At 50.1% G+C, this 19,185-nt stretch overlaps 1 protein-coding gene across 1 annotated transcript; it reads left to right on the top strand.

Annotated features, from left to right (window-relative positions):
• The first annotated feature begins 1,719 nt into the window (after nucleotides 1-1,719).
• Nucleotides 1,720-18,003, top strand: LIN28A (lin-28 homolog A). The gene is made up of 4 exons (XM_084785300.1): nucleotides 1,720-1,848; nucleotides 2,304-2,500; nucleotides 13,384-13,568; nucleotides 14,873-18,003. The coding sequence occupies exons 1-4, from the start codon at nucleotides 1,818-1,820 to the stop codon at nucleotides 15,087-15,089; spliced, it is 630 nt and encodes a 209-aa protein (XP_084641426.1). The 5' UTR covers nucleotides 1,720-1,817; the 3' UTR covers nucleotides 15,090-18,003.
• Nucleotides 18,004-19,185: the final 1,182 nt, after the last annotated feature.

Genomic DNA, 19,185 nt, shown 5'->3' with positions numbered 1-19,185 from the left:
AAGTAGCGCAAGACTCACCATATCTTTTTTTAATCCTCCAAAGTCCTACCTCATACTCCCCCCCCCCGCCCCCGCTCAATCGTTAGTCTCATGGGAGGAAAGAAAAAAATATTCTTCATAGCCATGGATTCTCCTACCCATCGTCCGTTTTCCCTACCCCATCATCTTTTTTTCCCTTCTCTTTCTCAGATACATACTTACTTGCCCATGAGCACGCACCTACACACGCACAACTGCAGTGTGTGAACCACAAGAGAGTCTACACACTTGTGGAGAAGACCGAATTCAGGATAAGCGGATGCCCCTGAAAGCAGGCTCTGTCCCTTTAAATGGGTTGTAGCCGTGGGGGAGGGGAACTGACCGGAGCTGGCATTGTCCAGTTTGAACTGAGCACCGGAAGTGAAGGGGCAGGGCCAGGGCCGTGCACTGAGCCCTGGGCCATTGTCCATCTCTTACCAGGGCAGTGGCCACCCCCTGGTCCACCCTCTTTATCTTCTAGTAGGGAGTTTACCTCTTCAAATGAGAAGCCTCCCTATCCAGTATTTCCACCAGTCACACAACCCGGAGGGTAACGCAATTAAGGACGGTGACTGAGCACAGGAGGGTCTAGGAATCAGAGTGTCCCGGGTACTGGAGGAAGTGCCTCCACCCACCAATCTATTCTCTGCCAGCAAGGGATGGGGACAGGACGGGCTGCGGTGGGGACAGGATGAGAATGCAGCTAGCACAGAGGGCACTCTTCCAGGGTCCTCTCCCTCCCCGCCCCCCGCGCCATGCACTCCCAGGAATCTCTACCTGGGACCTTTAGGTGCAGGCTTAGAAGGACCCAAATGATTCTTTGCACCACGGTATCAATTAGGAGATTGTTTCCAATTGGGACAAACCCAGAGAAACTGTCGAGACTTGGGAGATGGAGACGTCCAGCTGCAGTCAGAGACAGGCCGAGGTACAGAGGCAGCGCCTAGGTCAAGACGGATGAGCTCTGTGGAGGCTCCAGCCGCTTCCCTTCACCCCTATCCCGGCTTCCTAGTGTCCAGAACTCCAGGTCTATCTAAGCACACGGGGGTGGGGGGTGAGAGCAGGTCAGCGCCAAGCAGCCGGGTCAGCTCGGAGGCCTGAGGGGAAAGAGGGGGAGGGGCGCTGAGGGGCTGGGGGAGGGCTCATCCATTTCTCCCTTGACAGGTGGTTTGTGTTTCTGATTGGACAGCGCTACCAGGCTCACACCTCCCTCCCCCAACTCTCTGGAATGTATAATTATCTGCCCGGGGGGTGGGGGTGGTGTGTGTTTGTGTGTGTGTGTGTGTGTGTGTGTGTGTGTGTGTGTGTGTGGTCACGTGGCTATAAAACTACGCGCCCCCCCCCCCCACTGGATTCCCCCACCTGTGTCTGCTTTGGGTCCCCGCACTGAGAACTCAAAGTGCAGTATCCCAAATTCTGGGGTACTCAAGACTTCTAGGGCAAAAGACCCCCCCATCTCCAGATGTGTGTCTGTGGAGGGGGGTGTCAAATCTCAAGGTTCTGGGAAGGGACACCCCAGAGGTGTCAGAGACCAGAGCGGTGGGGGGAGGGCCGGAGCCAGAGCCGGAGGGAAAGGGAGGGGTAAAGGAGAGAGGGGAGGGGAGGGGGCTGCCCGCGGGGGGTTGGGTCATTGTCTTTTAGAATTTGGGAGCCTTTGAAAAGCCGTGGGCCCTCCCACCGCTATTGTGCGGGGGAAGATGTAGCAGCCTCTTCTCCGAACCACCCCTTTGCCTCCGGACTTCTCTAGGGCTAGCAGCTGCCCGACCTGGGGCCCGGGGCCACGGGCTCAGCCGACAACCATGGGCTCGGTGTCCAACCAGCAGTTTGCAGGTTCGAGCTTGCGATTTGATGGGCACACCTTAGAGTGCAGGGCACCCAAGAGCTAAACAGAAGGGAGGTTGGGAAAGTGTCCCACGGACTTGCCCGCGGGACCCCAAGTCCCCGCGGCCTCCTCCTTCTTGGGGCCATCTCTGGACCAGGGAACCCTGGTGTTCCAGTGGCTTGTAAGCCTAGCCTGTGGGGGCGGAGGGAGAGAAGAGGAGGGGCCTGTCCCGCCGCGTGTGCACGGGCAACATGTTGTAGGAAGACAAGCCAAACTTTCGGGGCATCAGCATCCTTGGTGGAAGCTTGGGACAGGTTTCTTCTTACCAGCTGCTTGGTAGCTGCCTCCTCCTGGGTGTCTATTCGTGGGTTCAACATCGAGATCTCCCAGCCGGGTCCCTGAGAGGGTCCAACGATTCCTGGGTCCCCCCCCCAGCTGATCACCTGGCCCTCCCTGTCTCCAGGTGGCTGCTCCAAGGCAGCGGAGAAGACGCCTGAAGAGGCGCCGGCTGACGCGGCCCGGGCGGCAGACGAGCCGCAGCTGCTGCACGGGGCCGGCATCTGTAAGTGGTTCAACGTGCGCATGGGGTTCGGCTTCCTGTCTATGACCGCCCGCGCCGGGGTCGCGCTCGACCCCCCGGTGGACGTCTTTGTGCACCAGGTGAGACTGATTCTGATAACTTTGTTAGGTGGAAAAAAAAAAAGATTAGGAGCTCATATGGATGGGTTTGCCTGATGGCCTCTCCAGTTGGATTGGTAGAGATAAAGGACCCTCATTGTGCGTCCTTATCCTTGCCAGGACACCCCAATTTCGAGTTTCGAGTTACTACGGAGGAGCAAGAAGGAGGCACCGCTGACTACCAGCACCCCCTCCCCGCCCCCTTCCGGGAACCCCTCCGGCTTACCACGTGTCTATTACCTCTTTCCCCTGGGAAGGGAGCAGGGGCCAGGGAGGTGACCCCATGTGGCAGAAACTAAGGTTGTATTGTGCTTGCCGGTGGGGGAGGGCGAGCAGGCCGACCAGGAAAGCACATGCAGTTTCTGAGTCAGGCGTTAGCGCCCTGAGTTCTGAAGGTCTGAATGTAGTTTGTAGGGAGGAGAGGGTGGCTAATTTGCCACCCTACCCACCAGCATAAACCTGCGACGTCAGGCTCTTCCCCTGTCTCAGTCAAGTGGCCACCCAAAGCCAGGTCCTATGGCCAGTGCAGGTTTGGCAGATCCCGGAAGGATCGATGTATGGGCTGAAAAGCTTCCCGGGGGGGGGGGGGCGGTTACAGTTGAGGACTGGCAGGCACCTCTGCCGTCCACCCGGTCCTGCCTGGAACGAAGGAGACTTTAAGGACCCAGGTTTTCTATTCCTGACTGGGCCAATACAGGGGGGACTTGGGGATCGGTGCAATCCCAAGTTCTCAGTTAAAGAAGGGCAACGCAGTAGGGAGTGAAATTCAGTGTCGGGTGGGGGGGGGCAGGCGGTGGAGGAGAGGGAGGGGTGGCCTCTGGCCCTATTCTCCTTAGCTTGGCATTTATGGCCCCAGACGGCCATTGATTGCTGTCCCTAACATTCCTAACCCTAAACAAGGCACGGAGTAGAGCCTTCAAGTTTCCCTCCCTTAACATCCTCCGGGCGGCTCCAGCGGGCCCGTTCCATGGTGGAGAGGAAGTGCCTGCCGCTCTCCCTTTTTCCACATTCTGTGTTTAAGGCTGGACCAGGAAAGAAGTTGCTAATCCCTGGCCCCGGAGCTTGACACCCGGGCCGGGCAGGGAGGGGTTACTTCAGGGAGGTTAGCTTTAGGAGCTGTGGGGGGAGGGGAAAGGAGGATGTGGGGATTAAGAGTTGGAGCCTGAGGGATGGCGTTCTTGAGGGGGAGGGGTGGGGAAGGAGATGCAGGATGGACTGGTTGGAGGCTGCTGGAAAAGTCTGAGCACTGCCCCTCCAGGCAGGAGGTTAAAGAAGGGGAAAGCTAGGTAGCTTTGAGTTGAAGGCACTTGGAGACCAGCTCTTTGCTGTTGGTGTCTTAGGGTCACTGGGCTTCACGGAACCATGTGTTTGCTTAAGGGACCTGCGACAGTACTCTTTAAATTTCTTGCCCCCACCCCCCACCCCCCTATCTCTACCACCACACTGCTGGTTTTCGGATGGTGGCTTTGTGCCCCCATCTCATTTACATAGGTGAATGATAACCCACAGGAAGCAATTGTGAGAGAGTAGGGAATTGGCCCCTTAGAGCTATTAAATCACTTTATTACAGGAACCAGTTTGGAATGGCCCCTCCTCAGCGGAGGACGGGTGGCAAGCCTCCCCCCCCCCCCTTCCATTTATCCAATCACGGAGATTACAATATTTCCTGGGCTGGACAACTTCCCCAGTTTTGGGAAGCCAGGATATGAAGGAGGTCCAACACTCTTTTCCAGAGGCTGAAGTAGGGAGGCACTGAGGAGAATGTTCCCTCTGAGAGAACGTGTTGGGATAAATGTAGGAGCTGCGCCTCACTTAGGCTCTATAGCAACTGGACAGCTATAGATGTCACTGGAGTCTTCAGTATAGACTAGCTTGGAAGGATGTCCACCAGCCCACATGTGTGGGTTTTGTGTGTTTGGCTTTCTTTCTCCTCCCCCTCCCCCTCCTCTTCCTCCTCCTCCTGAGACAGGGTCTCACTGTGTAACTGTGACTGCCCTGAAATTTACTCTTGTCAAACCATGCTGGTCTCTAACTCAAGAGCATTTGCCTGCCTCTGCCTCCTGGATGTTGGAATTAAAGGCCCAGGCCAAAGGCACCCATATTTGAAGAAGTCCCCTTCTAACCTCCACTCTCCACACACACTGTAACTGGTGTTTCACCACAGCTTGCTGCTGGCGCTTGAGCTGGCCCGAGATCTAGCTGTAAGTTGGCTGTGTGACCTGAGGTGTCTCTTGAGGGGGGGAGGAACTGTGTAGATACAGGATAATCCTTAAAACTTGTTTGCTTTCCTCAGGGAGGCTAGAGAGGGGAAGAAATCCTTTAACAGTGAAACTTTTCCGCTCTCCAGTTGCTGGGCTCTGGTGATGGGGTAGAATTGGGTGGGGGTGGGGGTGGAATTGTTGCAAGGTGACCTTTTGCCGAGCCATGGAGAGAGAGGGGATTAGGGAAGACCCTTCTGAGATTGAGGTAATAAACTTACTAGCACCCTGTTGACCACTGCCCTTGTGCCAATGCACATACTTTATTTATATTTATATTTTGAGACAGCGCCTCACACTGTAGTGCAGGCAGCCCTGCTAGTCTTTGTGTATATATATAGCTCAGCTGACCTGTAGTTAGGTGACACTGCTTTGCTTTGGCGTCTTCAGTGCCTGATTTGTATATCTTTCATTCTGTTCCCTGGGAAAAGAGTAGGGTGAGGAGCTATAAGACAGGTTTCTCTAACACTCATTTTATTCAGCCCTAAGGTCTTTTTAGATGTTGAAATCTGTGTCTGGGATTAATTAGTTGTGAAAAATGTCTCTGATTCTTGCCAAAATGTCCCTTGGGAGGCAAGAATCACTTCTGATGGAGAAATAGTTAGCAAGGTATTTGTCGGGACTGTTAAGAGTCTGTCTCTGGCCACTTTTAAGTTTTGGGTTAACTCGAGCGAGTTTCCTGTGGTTCCAAACGTAAACCAGAACATAGGTTTGGTTTTTATTTAATTTACTTTTTTTTACTTTTTTGTTTTGTTTTTAAGTGACACAGGCTGTCCTTGATCCTCACACCTCCAGATCCCTCCAGTGCTAGAACCAAAAAGTTTTTACTGGCCTTTCAGCTTATAGGTAAAGACAAAAAAAAAAAAAAAGTAGTTAGCAAAGGTATTAAGTTTGGTTTGGAAACAAAAAAAAAATTCAATATTGACACAGAAATTTAATCTAAACCAACTGCTTGCTTGAGCCCCAGTGGCTTCTACCTCTAGAAAATGCCTTAGTGGCATCCTCAGAGCATCCTCTGAGGGGCTGGATTGAAGTGCGCTTGTGGCATCTTGCTTTCCTGCTTTATAACACTGTGCCTAGTTACTGATGCCCTACCCTGTCTCGACCATTGTGGACGTCCTTTGAAAAGAAGAACTTGGCTGTCTGGGCGGTTTTATAGTACACACTTGCTCTAAATGGAAGAACGTGGAAAGGGGGAAAAAAGTTGAGATGAAGTTACCAGTGTTTTGAGGACTTTGGAGGATCAGGAGTAGACTCTGTGTGTCTTCACCAGGAGGGGACATGCGGACAGGTTGTGGGTGAAGCTGCTTCTTCTGGACTGGTTAGGATGTGGCCCGGCACCATGGAGTGTCCTGCGTATTTGTAGGGTTATTCCAAACCCCAGAACTTTGGCTTCATCTTGGAATGAAACCTAGGACACTGCCTGTCATTCCTGTGTCAATGGGGGAAAGGTGGCTTAAAATGTGTTTATTTTGGCATTATGAAATATTTGGCGTCCTCTTTCTGAGCAGATACGCTTTCGGAGAACGTCCCGGGTAAGGACTTTGCCACCATTCCAAGCGAAGTTTGCAATATGGTCAGTTTTGGCCTTGTGACATTGTTGCCTGCCGTGCGCTATCGGTGGTTTTTTCAGTGACTTGGTCCCAGGTATAGGGTACAGCCATTGCTCAAACATTCCTAGTCAGAAGTTACACATCAAAGATGATTTTATTATTTATTTATTTATTTATTTGAGAGAATGTCACCTGCATGACGGTCAGGGCTGTGTAGCTCACGCCTGGGCGTTTGGAGCAGGAAACATTCATAATTGTACACACCTTTTAAGCATGATTTCATGTTGCTGTTAGAATCCGGCTTTTTCCCCCTATGGTTCTGGCATAAATTCTATGCCAGAGTGAAAAAGCTTTTCACTCCCACTGCCCCCCCCCCCTTGTTTATGGCTTAGGGTCAGGGTGAGATAGGAAGAAAGAAAGGACCCGGTCCTTGTCACACCAGCTTCTTGAGGATGCCAAGGACCAAGAAAGCCACCATGAGGAGCTGAGGTGCCAGTGCGAACAAGTCTCCTTGGCTGCAATAGGCCGATGCACCACCTGGTGGAGAGCGGTGGAGGAGCACTTGGTCCTGGCCACTGAGCCGAGGTGAATGGCAGTTAACCTTAGGTTGGGGACATTTAGGATACCAAAGGCGAAGCCTCTGGCAACCACCCAGCACTGTGAACATTAGTGTTGAGTCTTTAAAATTAAAAGGTATTATTTAGGAGTTTAAAAGTACATCTAGGAACAATAACAAAAACTGGTATCCGACTTGCCTTATTGGATCTTGCTGGCTAGCAGAACCGGATTCATGGCGATCTGCCTGACACTTGTTCTTTCTTGTAAGTGTGATGTTCAAGGTGTTTATTTTTATCTCCAGCTCCTCCGGGACAGGACACTCCCTCTGCCCGGCTCTCCCAAATACGTACTTGGCTGCTCTTGTTTCATTAGGGTCTGTGATCAGGTCTCCCCTCTTGAGCAGCGCGATACTAACCACTTCCACAGCATTTTATGGACCTTCTGGTTGTGATGGCACGTGGGATTGAGCGTTTAGGCTCCCTGCCCCGTCAAAAGAAAACATTGACGCACATTTTGGTTCCTGAGCCCAGAACTGGTCTGAGCCATGCGTGGGGGTGACTCAGGACTGGAATGGCCCTGGTTCGGGGCCTTGTAAAGCTAGGTGGGGTACAGTGAAACTCTCCCATAAAGAAAGAACCAGTGTGAGCTGAACAGAAGAGACGGGACAGTCGGAAATGTAGCTTTGACAAATGAGTCCAAGAATCAGAGCCTTCGCTTAGTTCTGGGTCTCTCAGATGACCTAGTATATATATGGGTTTGGGCAAATGTTGAGGCTGGGCTGGGGGGGGTGGATGTTTGGTGTGGGGGCGGGTGGGGATTCGTCAAAAATAAGAAGCAGAAGCCAGGAAGTGCTGTAACAGAAGAGGGCGGCGGGGCACCAGAGAGGAAATGCTGAAAACTCTTCAGAGTGTCATCTTCCCCCCTGCGGTGGGCCAAGCGGGCTGCCCACCTGACTAGACTTAACTTCAACAGGTTGGAAAAGGAAAATGGGACCCTTCCCCTCTTGCCGTTGAGATATTCTATCCTCCGCGGTAAGGACTTGGCCTCCTCCCTAGTCAGTCCATCCTGGCAGGAGGAGAGGGTAGTGGAAAAGATGGCTGCTAGGTGACCAGCAAACTTCCCCTTCCCCCAGGTCTGACTGGAGAAGAGGTTCTGAATCCATTCCTCTCACCCTGACCCTAGTGGGAAGGAAGGAAGGAACTGGTCGGCTTTGAATGTGGGGGAGGGCAGGGGTGAGCCTTTCTAAGGGGGGGGGGGGTGTGCTGGTATCTGTGCCTTGGAACTCCAGGAATCTGACCACCAGAACCAACCAGTGTCAACTCTTTGTTCCCCGGGGCTGGGCTCTATTGGGGGAGCTCAGGCCATGCCCCTCCCCCCCCCAGGGCCTTTTCTTTTTGGAGGGGATGGGGAGAGAGGGGCGGGGCCCTGCTTTGTGTGTGGTTGGGGGTGGACTTGGGGGTGGGTGGTGGGGGCTGGTAGAAGAATTTCAGGCTCCTTTTAGCTGCTGGCCCTGGGAGTCTGGCTTGGTGGGGCTGCACACTGATTACCTATCTGATAAGAGAAGAATTCGAACTATGTTTTAGAAAGGAGTGGGGGAGGGGAGGGGCAGCCACCCCTGGAGACCACCAGTCTAAATCCTGCCTAGCCTTTATGTTGAGGTTCTTAAGCAGATCTCCAGTGAAGGAGAACCAGGGGTGGGGGTGGGGGTGAGTGGGTGGGGGTGTGGGTGGGTGGGTGGGGGTGAGGGAGTGGGGGTGGGAGTGGGTGAGTGGGGGTGGGTGTGGGTGGGTGGGTGGGGGTGTGGGTGAGTGGGTGGGGGTGTGGATGGGTGGGTGAGTGGGGGGGTAGGGGGGTGGGGGTGGGTGAGTGGGGGTATTCAATCTCCTCGCCTTACCTACTTACGTTTGTCCCTTGGGCTCACTAGTGTGGGGGGGTGGGGGTGTGGGTGGGTGGGTGGGGGTGAGGATGGGTGGGTGAGTGGGGGGGTAGGGGGGTGTGGATGGGTGGGTGAGTGGGGGTATTCAATCTCCTCGCCTTACCTACTTACGTTTGTCCCTTGGGCTCACTAGTGTGGATGGGTGGGTGAGTGGGGGGGTGGGGGGGTGGGGGTGGGGGTGAGGATGGGTGGGTGAGTGGGGGGGTAGGGGGGTGTGGATGGGTGGGTGAGTGGGGGTATTCAATCTCCTCGCCTTACCTACTTACGTTCGTCCCTTGGGCTCACTAGTTGTAGGAGAGTGTGTGGAGGAAAAGAAGATGTTCTCAGTGAGGGGCTATTTATTTATTTACTTATTTCTTTCTTTCTTGCGTTCCTATGAATGGTTAGTAATCCGAGCAGAGTTCCTCTAAGTGTTGCCTCTTACTGTTAACCTGTCTCCATCCAGCCTGAAAGCTAGATAATTGCTACTCCCTGAGGGTTTATACCCAGCTGATGAAGTGTTAACTGCGCTTCATGCATTAAACCTCAACCACACAACCATAAAATCAGTGTATATATACTCCATTTTACAAATGAGCGAGGAGGGGGCAGGCTCATAGACCCAGTTCTTCTTAACCACCACTTGTCTGCTGGGTCACACACAGCTGGACCTAGGCAGGCATTACCTGGTTAGCGGCTCCTCCCGGACCTCTGTAGGTAGCTCTCCCCTTGGCTTTTTTTTTTTTTTTTTTAGAAGCGGTTTCAGGGTGGTTTCTGTGCGCTGGTGGCGTGAAGGTCGGTCCTTTTGAACATTGTACGTCAAATTGAGGCTGGAAGTCATCACACCCTGGATATTCCTGGGAGGGGGGAGGGGAGTCAGGGAGCGGATCTAGGGTAGAGTATGCTGAGCAGTGTGTGGCCCTGAGGTCCATCCCAAGCACGCTTCATAAAAAGTGAAAGAGGCAGGTGAATTGCTGTGAGTTTGAGGCCAGCCTGATCTACAAAGCGAGTTCAGGGCAGCCAAGGCTACACAAGAGAAACCTTGTCTGGGACCAACCACGCTCCCCCCCCCTCCAAAAGTTAAAGAACATACTTTGCAATCTTTCTATGATGAGATAATTAGAAATAATAGTGAAGTATTTAATTCGAGGTTAGTAAGTCTGTGCCCACCAGAATCTGGACCTAACAGTCTTTTTAGATTGGAAGATACTGCAGACTGTAAGATGCCTATTACAGGCCCGCATCTGTTATTCTCCAGTTAAGTGCCAACCTGGGCTACATAGCAAGATAAACGCTGGTTTAAAAATGAGCAGGTCCAGCCAGACATGGTGGCGTTCGCCTGTAATCCCAGCACTCGGGAGGCAGAGGCAGGCGGATCACTGAGTTCGAGGCCAGGCTGGTCTACAAAGTGACTCTAGGACAGCCAAGGCTGTTACACAGAGACCTTTTCTCAAAAAAAACAAAAAAAAAAAAAAAAAAAAAAGAAAGAAAGAAAGAAAGAGCGAGTCCTTTGAGTTCAGGCAGCCTGGTCTGCATAGTGAATTCTAGGCCAATCAAGGCTACGTAAGTGAGAGCCTGTCTCAAAATTAAAGGGGGGGGGGGAGATAAAAGAAGGAGGAGGAGGAAGGAGAAAACCATTGCTTAGCTGACTTTTCTGAGGAGTCTTAAGGCCTAGTGAGAGAGCTCACGTTTTGATGAACCTTGAGGATGGCTGTGGCGCCCACACCCTTGATGGAAGTTTGGTTTTGTGTAGTGTCAACTACATTATAACCACAGTTAAAATGGTGAAGGATGATTCGTGTTCCACCTGAGAAGTGTTCTGCCAGTTAGCATCGCGGTGGCACGTGTTAATGCTCTCAGACAGCCCTGGCTGGGTGCACAGTGTCCCCCTTGTTTCTCTGAACTCATTTTTCTCTACGGGCGGGTGGACTAGGGTCTCTCCGTAACCATGTCTGGCCTGGAACTCTTTGTAGACCAGGATGGCCTCGGGTGGCTCACACCTTCAAACCCAGCCCTAGGGAGGCAGAGGCAGGTGGAACCTCTGTCCCACTGTTTGGTAGCCAAGCACCCTACCATTCAGTCCTATGCCCTGCGGTGACTTAGTTAGACACCCAGAATCTCAAAGACCCTAACGGCTAGGAGGTGCTGTCCGCTGCACTAATGAGCAAGGGATGTGGTAGGCAGTAAGGTGACAGCTGTGAACATAGGGATTCTTAGTCCCTCTGATGACTAGTGTCCCCTGCTTTTTAAAAGGGCTGTGTTTTTCAAGTTTTGGTACAATCTGCAGTGTTTGCAGAAAACTATTCCATAGAAATTGTCCTAAATCCTTACTTACATTCATAGTGTTTCCTTCCCTATTACCATTCCAAATCAACTAATTTATGATCCTGGTTGGGCATGTCCGTGTGGTCCCAGCTGCCCAAGAAGGTAGTGGCAAGAGACTCTCTCTCTGTAGCTGACAAATTTGAGAGAGGCTTGGGCAACCCAGCTGTCCAAAACAAAGGAACGAACAAAACTAAAGAGAATAAGCAAACCTACTTCATTGCCCTAGAATACATGTCTAATTGCAATACTTTGGAGGCTGAGGCAGGAGAATCATGGATTTGAGGTCAGTCAATGCATAGTGAGACCCTGCCTCAAACCAGAAACCCACACTTCATCCATTCATCTAAAAATGCGACAAAATTAGGTACCAAAATGTGACATGAACAACCAAAGCATTTGTCTTCTTCATACTTTTTAAGTGTGTGCGTGTGTCTGTCTGTATAGCACACATGCCACAGTTTGCATGTGGAGGTCAAAAAACCAGTAGTAGCAATCTGTCCTACTATCCTGTGGGTTCAAAAGACTGAACTTAAGTTTTCAGGCTCAGGAGCACTGACTCTACCCACTGTGCCATCCTGCCAGCCTCTTAATGTCTTTTAAAATAGATATGTCACTCTTAAGTGTTCTGGTCTTGAAGAAACTATGTGACCCAGGCTGGCCTCCAGTCTCAGCTGGAACTTTCTGCCCAGCCCCTGAGTGCTGGAATTGGGGGATAGGTAGAGATGTAGCACTATGTCTGGCCCACTTACATTTATGTGGTTTCCTCCTAAGTATGTAGTAGCTTTTGCAGATTTGTTTTTATTGTTTCTGACTTTTACAGGTTTTTGTTGTTCAGTTTTGAGACCGTCCTGGCCTTGAACTTACCTTCCTCCTGTCTCAGCCTCCTGCCTGAACTCTCAGATTAGTACTGTAGCAGTTCTTTTTTTCTTAGCAATTAGGTATTTACTTGCATTTGATTTTTTTTTTTTTAAAGATTTTATTTATTACTTATACAGTATTCTGCTTGCAGGCCAGAAGAGGGCGCTGGATCTCATTATAGATAGATGGTTGTGAGCCACCATGTGGTTGCCGGGAATTGAACTCAGGACCTTTGGAAGAACAACCAGTGCTCTTAACCTCTGAGCCATCTCTCCTGCCTACAGTTGATGTATTTTGAGCCAGGCAGTAATTCCAGTATGTAGGAGGCAGAGACAGACAGATCACTTGAGTTTGGGGACAGCCTGGTCTATAGAGAGAGTTCCAAGCTAGCCAGAAATGGTCGTCACCTATTAGTTTCTCCACACGTTCCTGGACTCTCCTCATGACATTCCTCCATTTCAGTCCTTGCCCTGAAACTGACTTCAGTTTTTAGTAACATGATCTTCATGGTCTCAATCTAAAAGATTACAGAACTGAGGCCCGGCAGTGGTGGCACACGCCTTTAATCCCAGCACATTGTGAGTTCGAGGCCAGCCTGTCTACAAAGGGAGTCCAGGACAGCCAAGGCTACAGCCTGTCTGGAAAAACCAAACCAAACAAACAAAAAACAAAGATTACAGAACTAGACAAGTGTTCTCATATTCATCCATTAATTTTTTTGCCCTCTTCGCTGTATTTTTATTCTGTACAGTTTTAGTTCTTTTTGGGGGGTGGGGGTGGGGGGAGATTGGGATCTCACTATGTAGTCCTGGCTGGCCCGAAACATATCCCAATATATAGGCCAGGCTAATCTAGACCTCAGAGATCTGTCTGCTTTTGTCTCCCAGATTCTGAGATTAAAGGCTTGTACCACCAATTGTAATATCTTAGTCACTATAAACACAGCAATCAGTATGTGTATGTCCTAAGAATGGAGGTGCTTTCTTCTTGTTTTTATGGGGACCGCAGAATTCACTAGTTTGGGGGGGATGTCACTGTTTGTCTTTGGAGACAGGTCTCATACAGTCCACACTGGTGTCAGGCTGGGGTGGCAGGCATGTGCTGCCACGCTCAGCTTTGGGTGCGGATTTCTCGTTTGTGGAATGGGCATGCTGTCGCTTTTCTTTCTCTTACAGGAACAAGTTACAGGTTTGTAGTTTTGTTTTTTGTTTTTGTTTTTCCCCTCCCTGAGACAGGGTTTCTCTGTGCAGCCTTGGCTGTCCTGGGCTCACTTTGTGAACCAGGCTGGCCTCGAACTCAGAGAGATCCACCTGCCTCTGCCTCCCAGGAGCTGGGATTACAAGCGTGCGCCACCTTATTTATGGAAGCAAATCGTAAAATCCTGTCTCTGTTCGATAGAGTAAGCTGCACATGGAAGGTTTCCGGAGCCTCAAGGAAGGCGAGGCCGTGGAGTTCACCTTTAAGAAATCGGCCAAGGGTCTGGAATCCATCCGTGTCACTGGCCCTGGTGGGGTGTTCTGTATTGGGAGTGAGCGGCGGCCAAAGGGGAAGAACACGCAGAAACGAAGATCCAAAGGAGACAGGTATGGCCCAGAAGGCAGCTGGTGGCTTGCGTAAATTGTCGAGACTGGGTGGGCTCACTCGGGCTGCCACTTGAATCACATTGCTGAAGATAATTTAATTTAAGCCTGTGGTCTCTGGCAATGCAGTCATGGTTGGCTTGAAACTAACCCACTGAGCCTCTATTGTGAAGAGTGATGTTATCTGTCTGTGATGACTTTAGAATTCCGCAAAGGGCACTGTGAATACGTGAGTGATGGGCTAAGATGGTATATCAGTTTTCCTTTACCAGCCTCCAGTTAATTGGTTAGTGTCTGCCGTTTTGCTATGGGGGTTAAGACCTCTTAGTCTCTGAAGAGTTTATAATTTGGCTTTTAAAAATTCCTGTTAGGTGGTGGTGTCGCACTCAGGGAGGCAGAGGCAGGCGGATCTCTGAATTTGAAGCCAGCCTGGTCTACAGCATGGGTTCCAGGATAGCCAAGGCTACACAGAGAAACCCTGTCTCAAAAAAAAAGCAAAAAAAAAAAAATCGTTTTCTTTCTTTTTTTTTCTTTTTTTTTTTTTTTTCTTTTCTTTTTGGTTTTTCGAGACAAGGTCTCTCTGTGTAGCCTTGGTTGTTCTGGACTCTCTTTGTAGACAAGACTGGCCTCAAACGCACAGCAATCCATCTGCCTCTGCCTCCTGAGTGCTGGGATTAAAGGCGTGCGCCACCACGCCCGGCTGAGACCTTGGCTTAAAAATGAATGAATACGGGGCCTGGAGAAACGGCTCTGAGGTTAAGAGCACTGACTGCTCTTCCAGTTATACGTCTTTACAAAAAAAAAAAGAAGAAAAAAAAAAAAAAGAATGAGTAAGTAAGTAAATAGGGCTTAAGGTCACTTACTGCTCCTGCAGAAGACCCAGGAGTGGCTCATCTACCCATCCAGCTGTTCTTCACAGCTGGCAACTGTTTTCCACTTCCTTTTTTTTTTTTTTTTTTTTTTAAGATTTATTTATTTATTATGTATACAGTGCTCTGCCTGCAGGCCAGAAGAGGGCATCAGATCACATTATAGATGGTTGTGAGCCACCACGTGGTTGTTGGGAATTGAACTCAGGACCTCTGGAGGACCAGTCAGTGACCTTAACCTCTGAGCCATCTCTCCAGCCCTTTTTTCCACTTCTTCATCTTTTCAAGTTGATGCGAGTCTGTAGATCAGCTACATAGATCCGGAAAGGGCAGAAGACTTAGGTTTAAACCGGGAGACGGGTCACTGGGAAGGGAGATGGCTGCAGGGATGCTTCCCACGCCGCCTTCTCACCATTAACCGTCTCTGTCTTGTGCCAGGTGCTACAACTGCGGTGGTCTCGACCATCACGCCAAGGAGTGCAAGCTACCACCCCAGCCCAAGAAGTGCCACTTCTGCCAAAGCATCAACCACATGGTGGCTTCATGTCCACTGAAGGCCCAGCAGGTCCCCAGTTCTCAGGGAAAGCCCGCCTACTTCCGGGAGGAAGACGAAGAGATCCACAGCCCCGCCCTGCTCCCAGAAGCCCAGAATTGAGGCAGAGGAGGGGCGGCCATTCTTTTGCTATTGGGGAGAGTCAGGGAAGAGAGGCATCATCGGCAGAGTGGAGAAAGCGGGCATAAGGGTGGGTTGCGGGTAGCTTGCACTGCCATACATCTCAGGCCGGGGTTCCCAGGGGTCACCCTGTCTTTCCTTGGTTGGGGTGGGAAAGGGTGAGGCCGAGGAACTCCTGCCATGCTCCATCCAACCGCAAGTGAAGGCTCTTGTAGGGGGACCGCCCTGGAACCTGCACGCTTTTTTCCGGGAACTTTAGCGTGCCTTTAGAAGTCGCTGGGGGAGGGAAGTCCTTTTGTACAAGGCTGTGTGCTATTTCAGGGTGTGAAACAAAGTGTAAAACCAAGCGTAATGAGCCTAAACCCTGCAGCGACTATGTTCTGCGGGAGGAACTCTCAGGAGCAAGGCAAGGGTTTTTTTTTGTTTTGTTTTTGTTTTTGTTTTTTTTGTTTTTTTCACATCTTGCTTACTCATGACCCAGTCCTGGGATGCTGTGCTGGGAATGGTCTCTACCAATGGGTTGTGATGACAGGCAAAGAGGGTGGTTGAGGGGACAACTGCAGACCTGCTGTTCCTACCTCACTCCCAGCCCTTTCTGGGACAATGTGATTTTAATTTATTTGCTCCCTTGGGTAACTGCACCTTGGGTCCCACTTTCTCCAGGATGCCAACTGCACTATCTGTGTGCGAATGACGTATCTTGTGCGTTTTTGTTTTGTTTTTTTGAATTTTTTTAACCTTAATATAAATATTCGGTTTTGTATTTTTGTGTATTTTACTCTTAAGGCCCTCATTCCTGCACTGTGTTCTAAGGTACCTGAGCGATCTCAGGGATAAGTCCGTAGCAGCTCCAGGTCTGCACAGCAGGAATACTTTTTTGTTTTGATCACCGTGGAGACCAACCATTTGGAGTGCACAGCCTATGGAACTACCTCATGTTTTGCCGATGACAGCCGGCTTTTCTGCCATGGAGTCCTTAAAAAACAAACAAACAAACAAAAAAACCAAACCTCTGTTCGCCTTAGAAAATGTCTCATGTTTGAATTGAGCTGCCCCATGACTCCATCTGGTTTTTTTGGCAAAAGAGGAAATCAGTCTAAACAGGAAAAGGTGGTACAGAGACATGAAAGGCTGGACCAGGTGGAGGGGGCAAGATTAACTTTCCACACCAAATCCATCCTTTGCCAGGCTAGTTGAAGCCTGCGCCATGCACAGCAGGGTGTGAGTGTTTGTTCGTGTGTGCTGTTTTTATTTTTTAATGCAAATTTATGAGGATGAGGTTTCTGTTTGTTTGATTGCCTATAGATTCTGGGGATTGAACCTCGGGCCTCATCTGTGCTAGGGAACTTTCTGCCACTGAGTTATCCTGGTAAGGATGTCATTGAAGACCAATAAATACCATATTCCCACACTGGGCTGTCCAGGGTTGGGTCCACGAAACAAGGACTTGGATCCTTAGCCATTCACATGCTTGGCTTCCAGGGAGACTCACAAGTGTGGGCCTCTGTGGCCAGTAGCTTGTCCTGCTGCAGAGATGGTTGATAGCTAAAGAAAGGGGGGGTTGCGTTTAAATGCTGTGAGACCGCCGCAAACCTACCTCACTGTGTTGAAACGGGGCAAATGCAATAGAGCACATTGGGGCGGGGCGTGTGTCAGATCCTAGTTTGTTTCCGCCCCCCACCCCCCAGTGCTGCCCCCACCCCTAGTTACTGTATTTGTCTGGCCTTTGTAGGACTTTACTGTCTCTGGTTGGTGATTGCTAGGTGGCCTAGTTGTGTAAATATAATGCGTTGGTCTTCATGTTTTTTTTTTCTTCCTTTTGGGTTTTATTGTTTACAAAACTTCTTTTTGTATTTCGAGAAAAAGAGCCAAAGCATCTTTGACAGAAAGTTCTGCACCAGACAACACCCCCTGAAACCTAAATGTGGGGGGGGGTCCTCTTCTCAAAGTGAGCCTCTGGAACATGGTTCCCCCTTCTGCGTTTCTCTTCCCGTTTCCTATTTCGGACCACATTCTCTGACCTTAGAGCAGCTCCTCTTCTCCCTCCTAAGAAAACTTAACACTCGTTTACTTGGAAGCATCTCCACAATTCCTGAATAACCACGTAAAAATTCCGAAGAATTCACCCCCTTGTCCCCTCCCTTGTCCCAACACCCAGTGACCAGTTCTGCTTGGTCGGTTTTGAGACAGGGTCTCCAGCTGTAACTGGGGTGAAGCCTGCCTCAGAGTCTTGGCTCTCCTCCTACCTTAGCCTCCTCAGTGCAGGGATTGCGGAGGGGGGGGGAGCAGGGGGAGGAGCCATTTCTCCCTGGCAAGACCATTTCTTGGTGCGATTCGCTTTTGGATGCATCAAGCCCACTTAATCTGCCATCCTTAGGTGAGTAGAGAGAAGCAGCTGTGGGGACTTCCCTGTGGAAAGTGGGATCAGAAGGGCCAGGAAAGGGAATATGAATGTATAGTCAAGTCACTCAGGAACTTAATGCCGGTGCAAGAAACTTAACGTCAAAGTGGCCACAAGATTGTTACTAGGAGACGGACGAATGTAACTCCATGTTTACTGCTAGAAACCAAAGCTTTGTGAGAAATCTTGAATTTATGGGGAGGGTGGGAGGGAGGGAGGGAGGGAGGGTGGGAAAGTGTGTTCTTGTCTGTCCTTTCCCTGATCTCTTTTCCTGAACTGCAGGAGACTAAGCCTCTTTGGGCTCTGGTGCTCCCCCTACCACTGGGGTGACCCCCCTCACTGCTGGGGTGTTTATTTCATGGTGGTTTTTTTTTTTTTAATTATTCTATCCGGGTACTAATATTCCTATCGTATAACCATTTTTTTGTAACACGTGCTGACTTCCCCTCCCCTTTCTCTTCCCTGGGAAAATAAAGACTTATTGGTACTCAAAAAGTTTGGTCCTGAAGCTGTTCTCTCCTCAGATGTTTAGGATGCTTTTCTCCTCACAATCGCCCCCATGGACTGGGAAGTCACGGAACCATTAAGTCTTCCCTTTCCACTTTGTTAGGGATGGATCTTGAGGGTTCAGCCCTCATCGCACCTCATTATACTGGAATTTTGTTTCTAGTTAAGGCCTCTTGTCCCTTTCCTTGGAAGCTGCCACATTCAAGAGGGGATTAGAGGCCTGGCCTGCTGAAGAAGGGGGTGGCTCTGCCACTGGCTGGGATGAAAGGCTGGGGCCAGGGCTTAGGGCATGAGACCCTAATAATACTCTGTCCTTTACTCTGCAAAGCCCTTAACAAATCCTAATTAACCCCTTGCGACAACCCCCCCCCCACAAAAAAAGGGGAAATAACCATACAGAACTGGGAAACTGGAGGCCAAAGAAGATTCACTGACTATAAACCAATATTTTGAGATACCGTTTGCTAGCTTTCTAATGAAGCCTGAATATTCCCCAAAGGTCAGGAAGATCTGGCGGGGTTTGGGGAGGGGGGGCGGGTTGTAAGAAACTTGACCAGAGGGAAACCGAAGTATTAACAGAAAGTGGATTAAATAAATCCTCAAACTTACCAGAGCCAGGGGGGTTTGTGACCCTTAAACTGATGGCACCAAAAGTTAAACCCAGCACCGCTAACTACTAGGCTTCAGTGAACCAACCGCCGCCCTTAGAAATGTTGTTATTGGCAGAAAGTTCACAGCTCACAAAGGAGAAAGAAGGGAAGGGTGAGCCCTGATGGCTGGGTTATTCCTCTCCACTTTTTTGTTTCTGTGCTTTCATCAGGCAAAGCTGAAGGACAGGTGACATCTCTTCCTGTGTCACTGAGACAGACGGCAGGGCCAACGAGGTAGAAAGGGTCAAAGGCTCGTTGTAGTTGTGAAATTATTACGGATGGAAGTATGATTTCAAAGAAACGCTAGTTGCATCAGATACTGAAAGTTCAGGTTTTTTTTGTTTTTTTTTTTTAAAGTTTCGAGAAAGCAGAACTAAGCTTTTTCCCAGTCAGTGTCATTAAATAAAACAAAAGGTGAAGGATAAGACTTTTGAGATGAGTCTCCTGAAGCTCAGGCTTTTCCCCAGTTTTGCTATGCTTGAGTGGACAATGGTCTTTATGTTGTTTTAAGAAGCGTGAA

This window comes from Acomys minous (assembly GCF_964271855.1).
Source record: "Acomys minous genome assembly, chromosome: 6".
Lineage (NCBI taxonomy): Eukaryota > Metazoa > Chordata > Mammalia > Rodentia > Muridae > Acomys > Acomys minous.
Note: the sequence above shows the minus strand (reverse complement) of the source record. Positions and strands in the feature narration are given on the sequence as shown.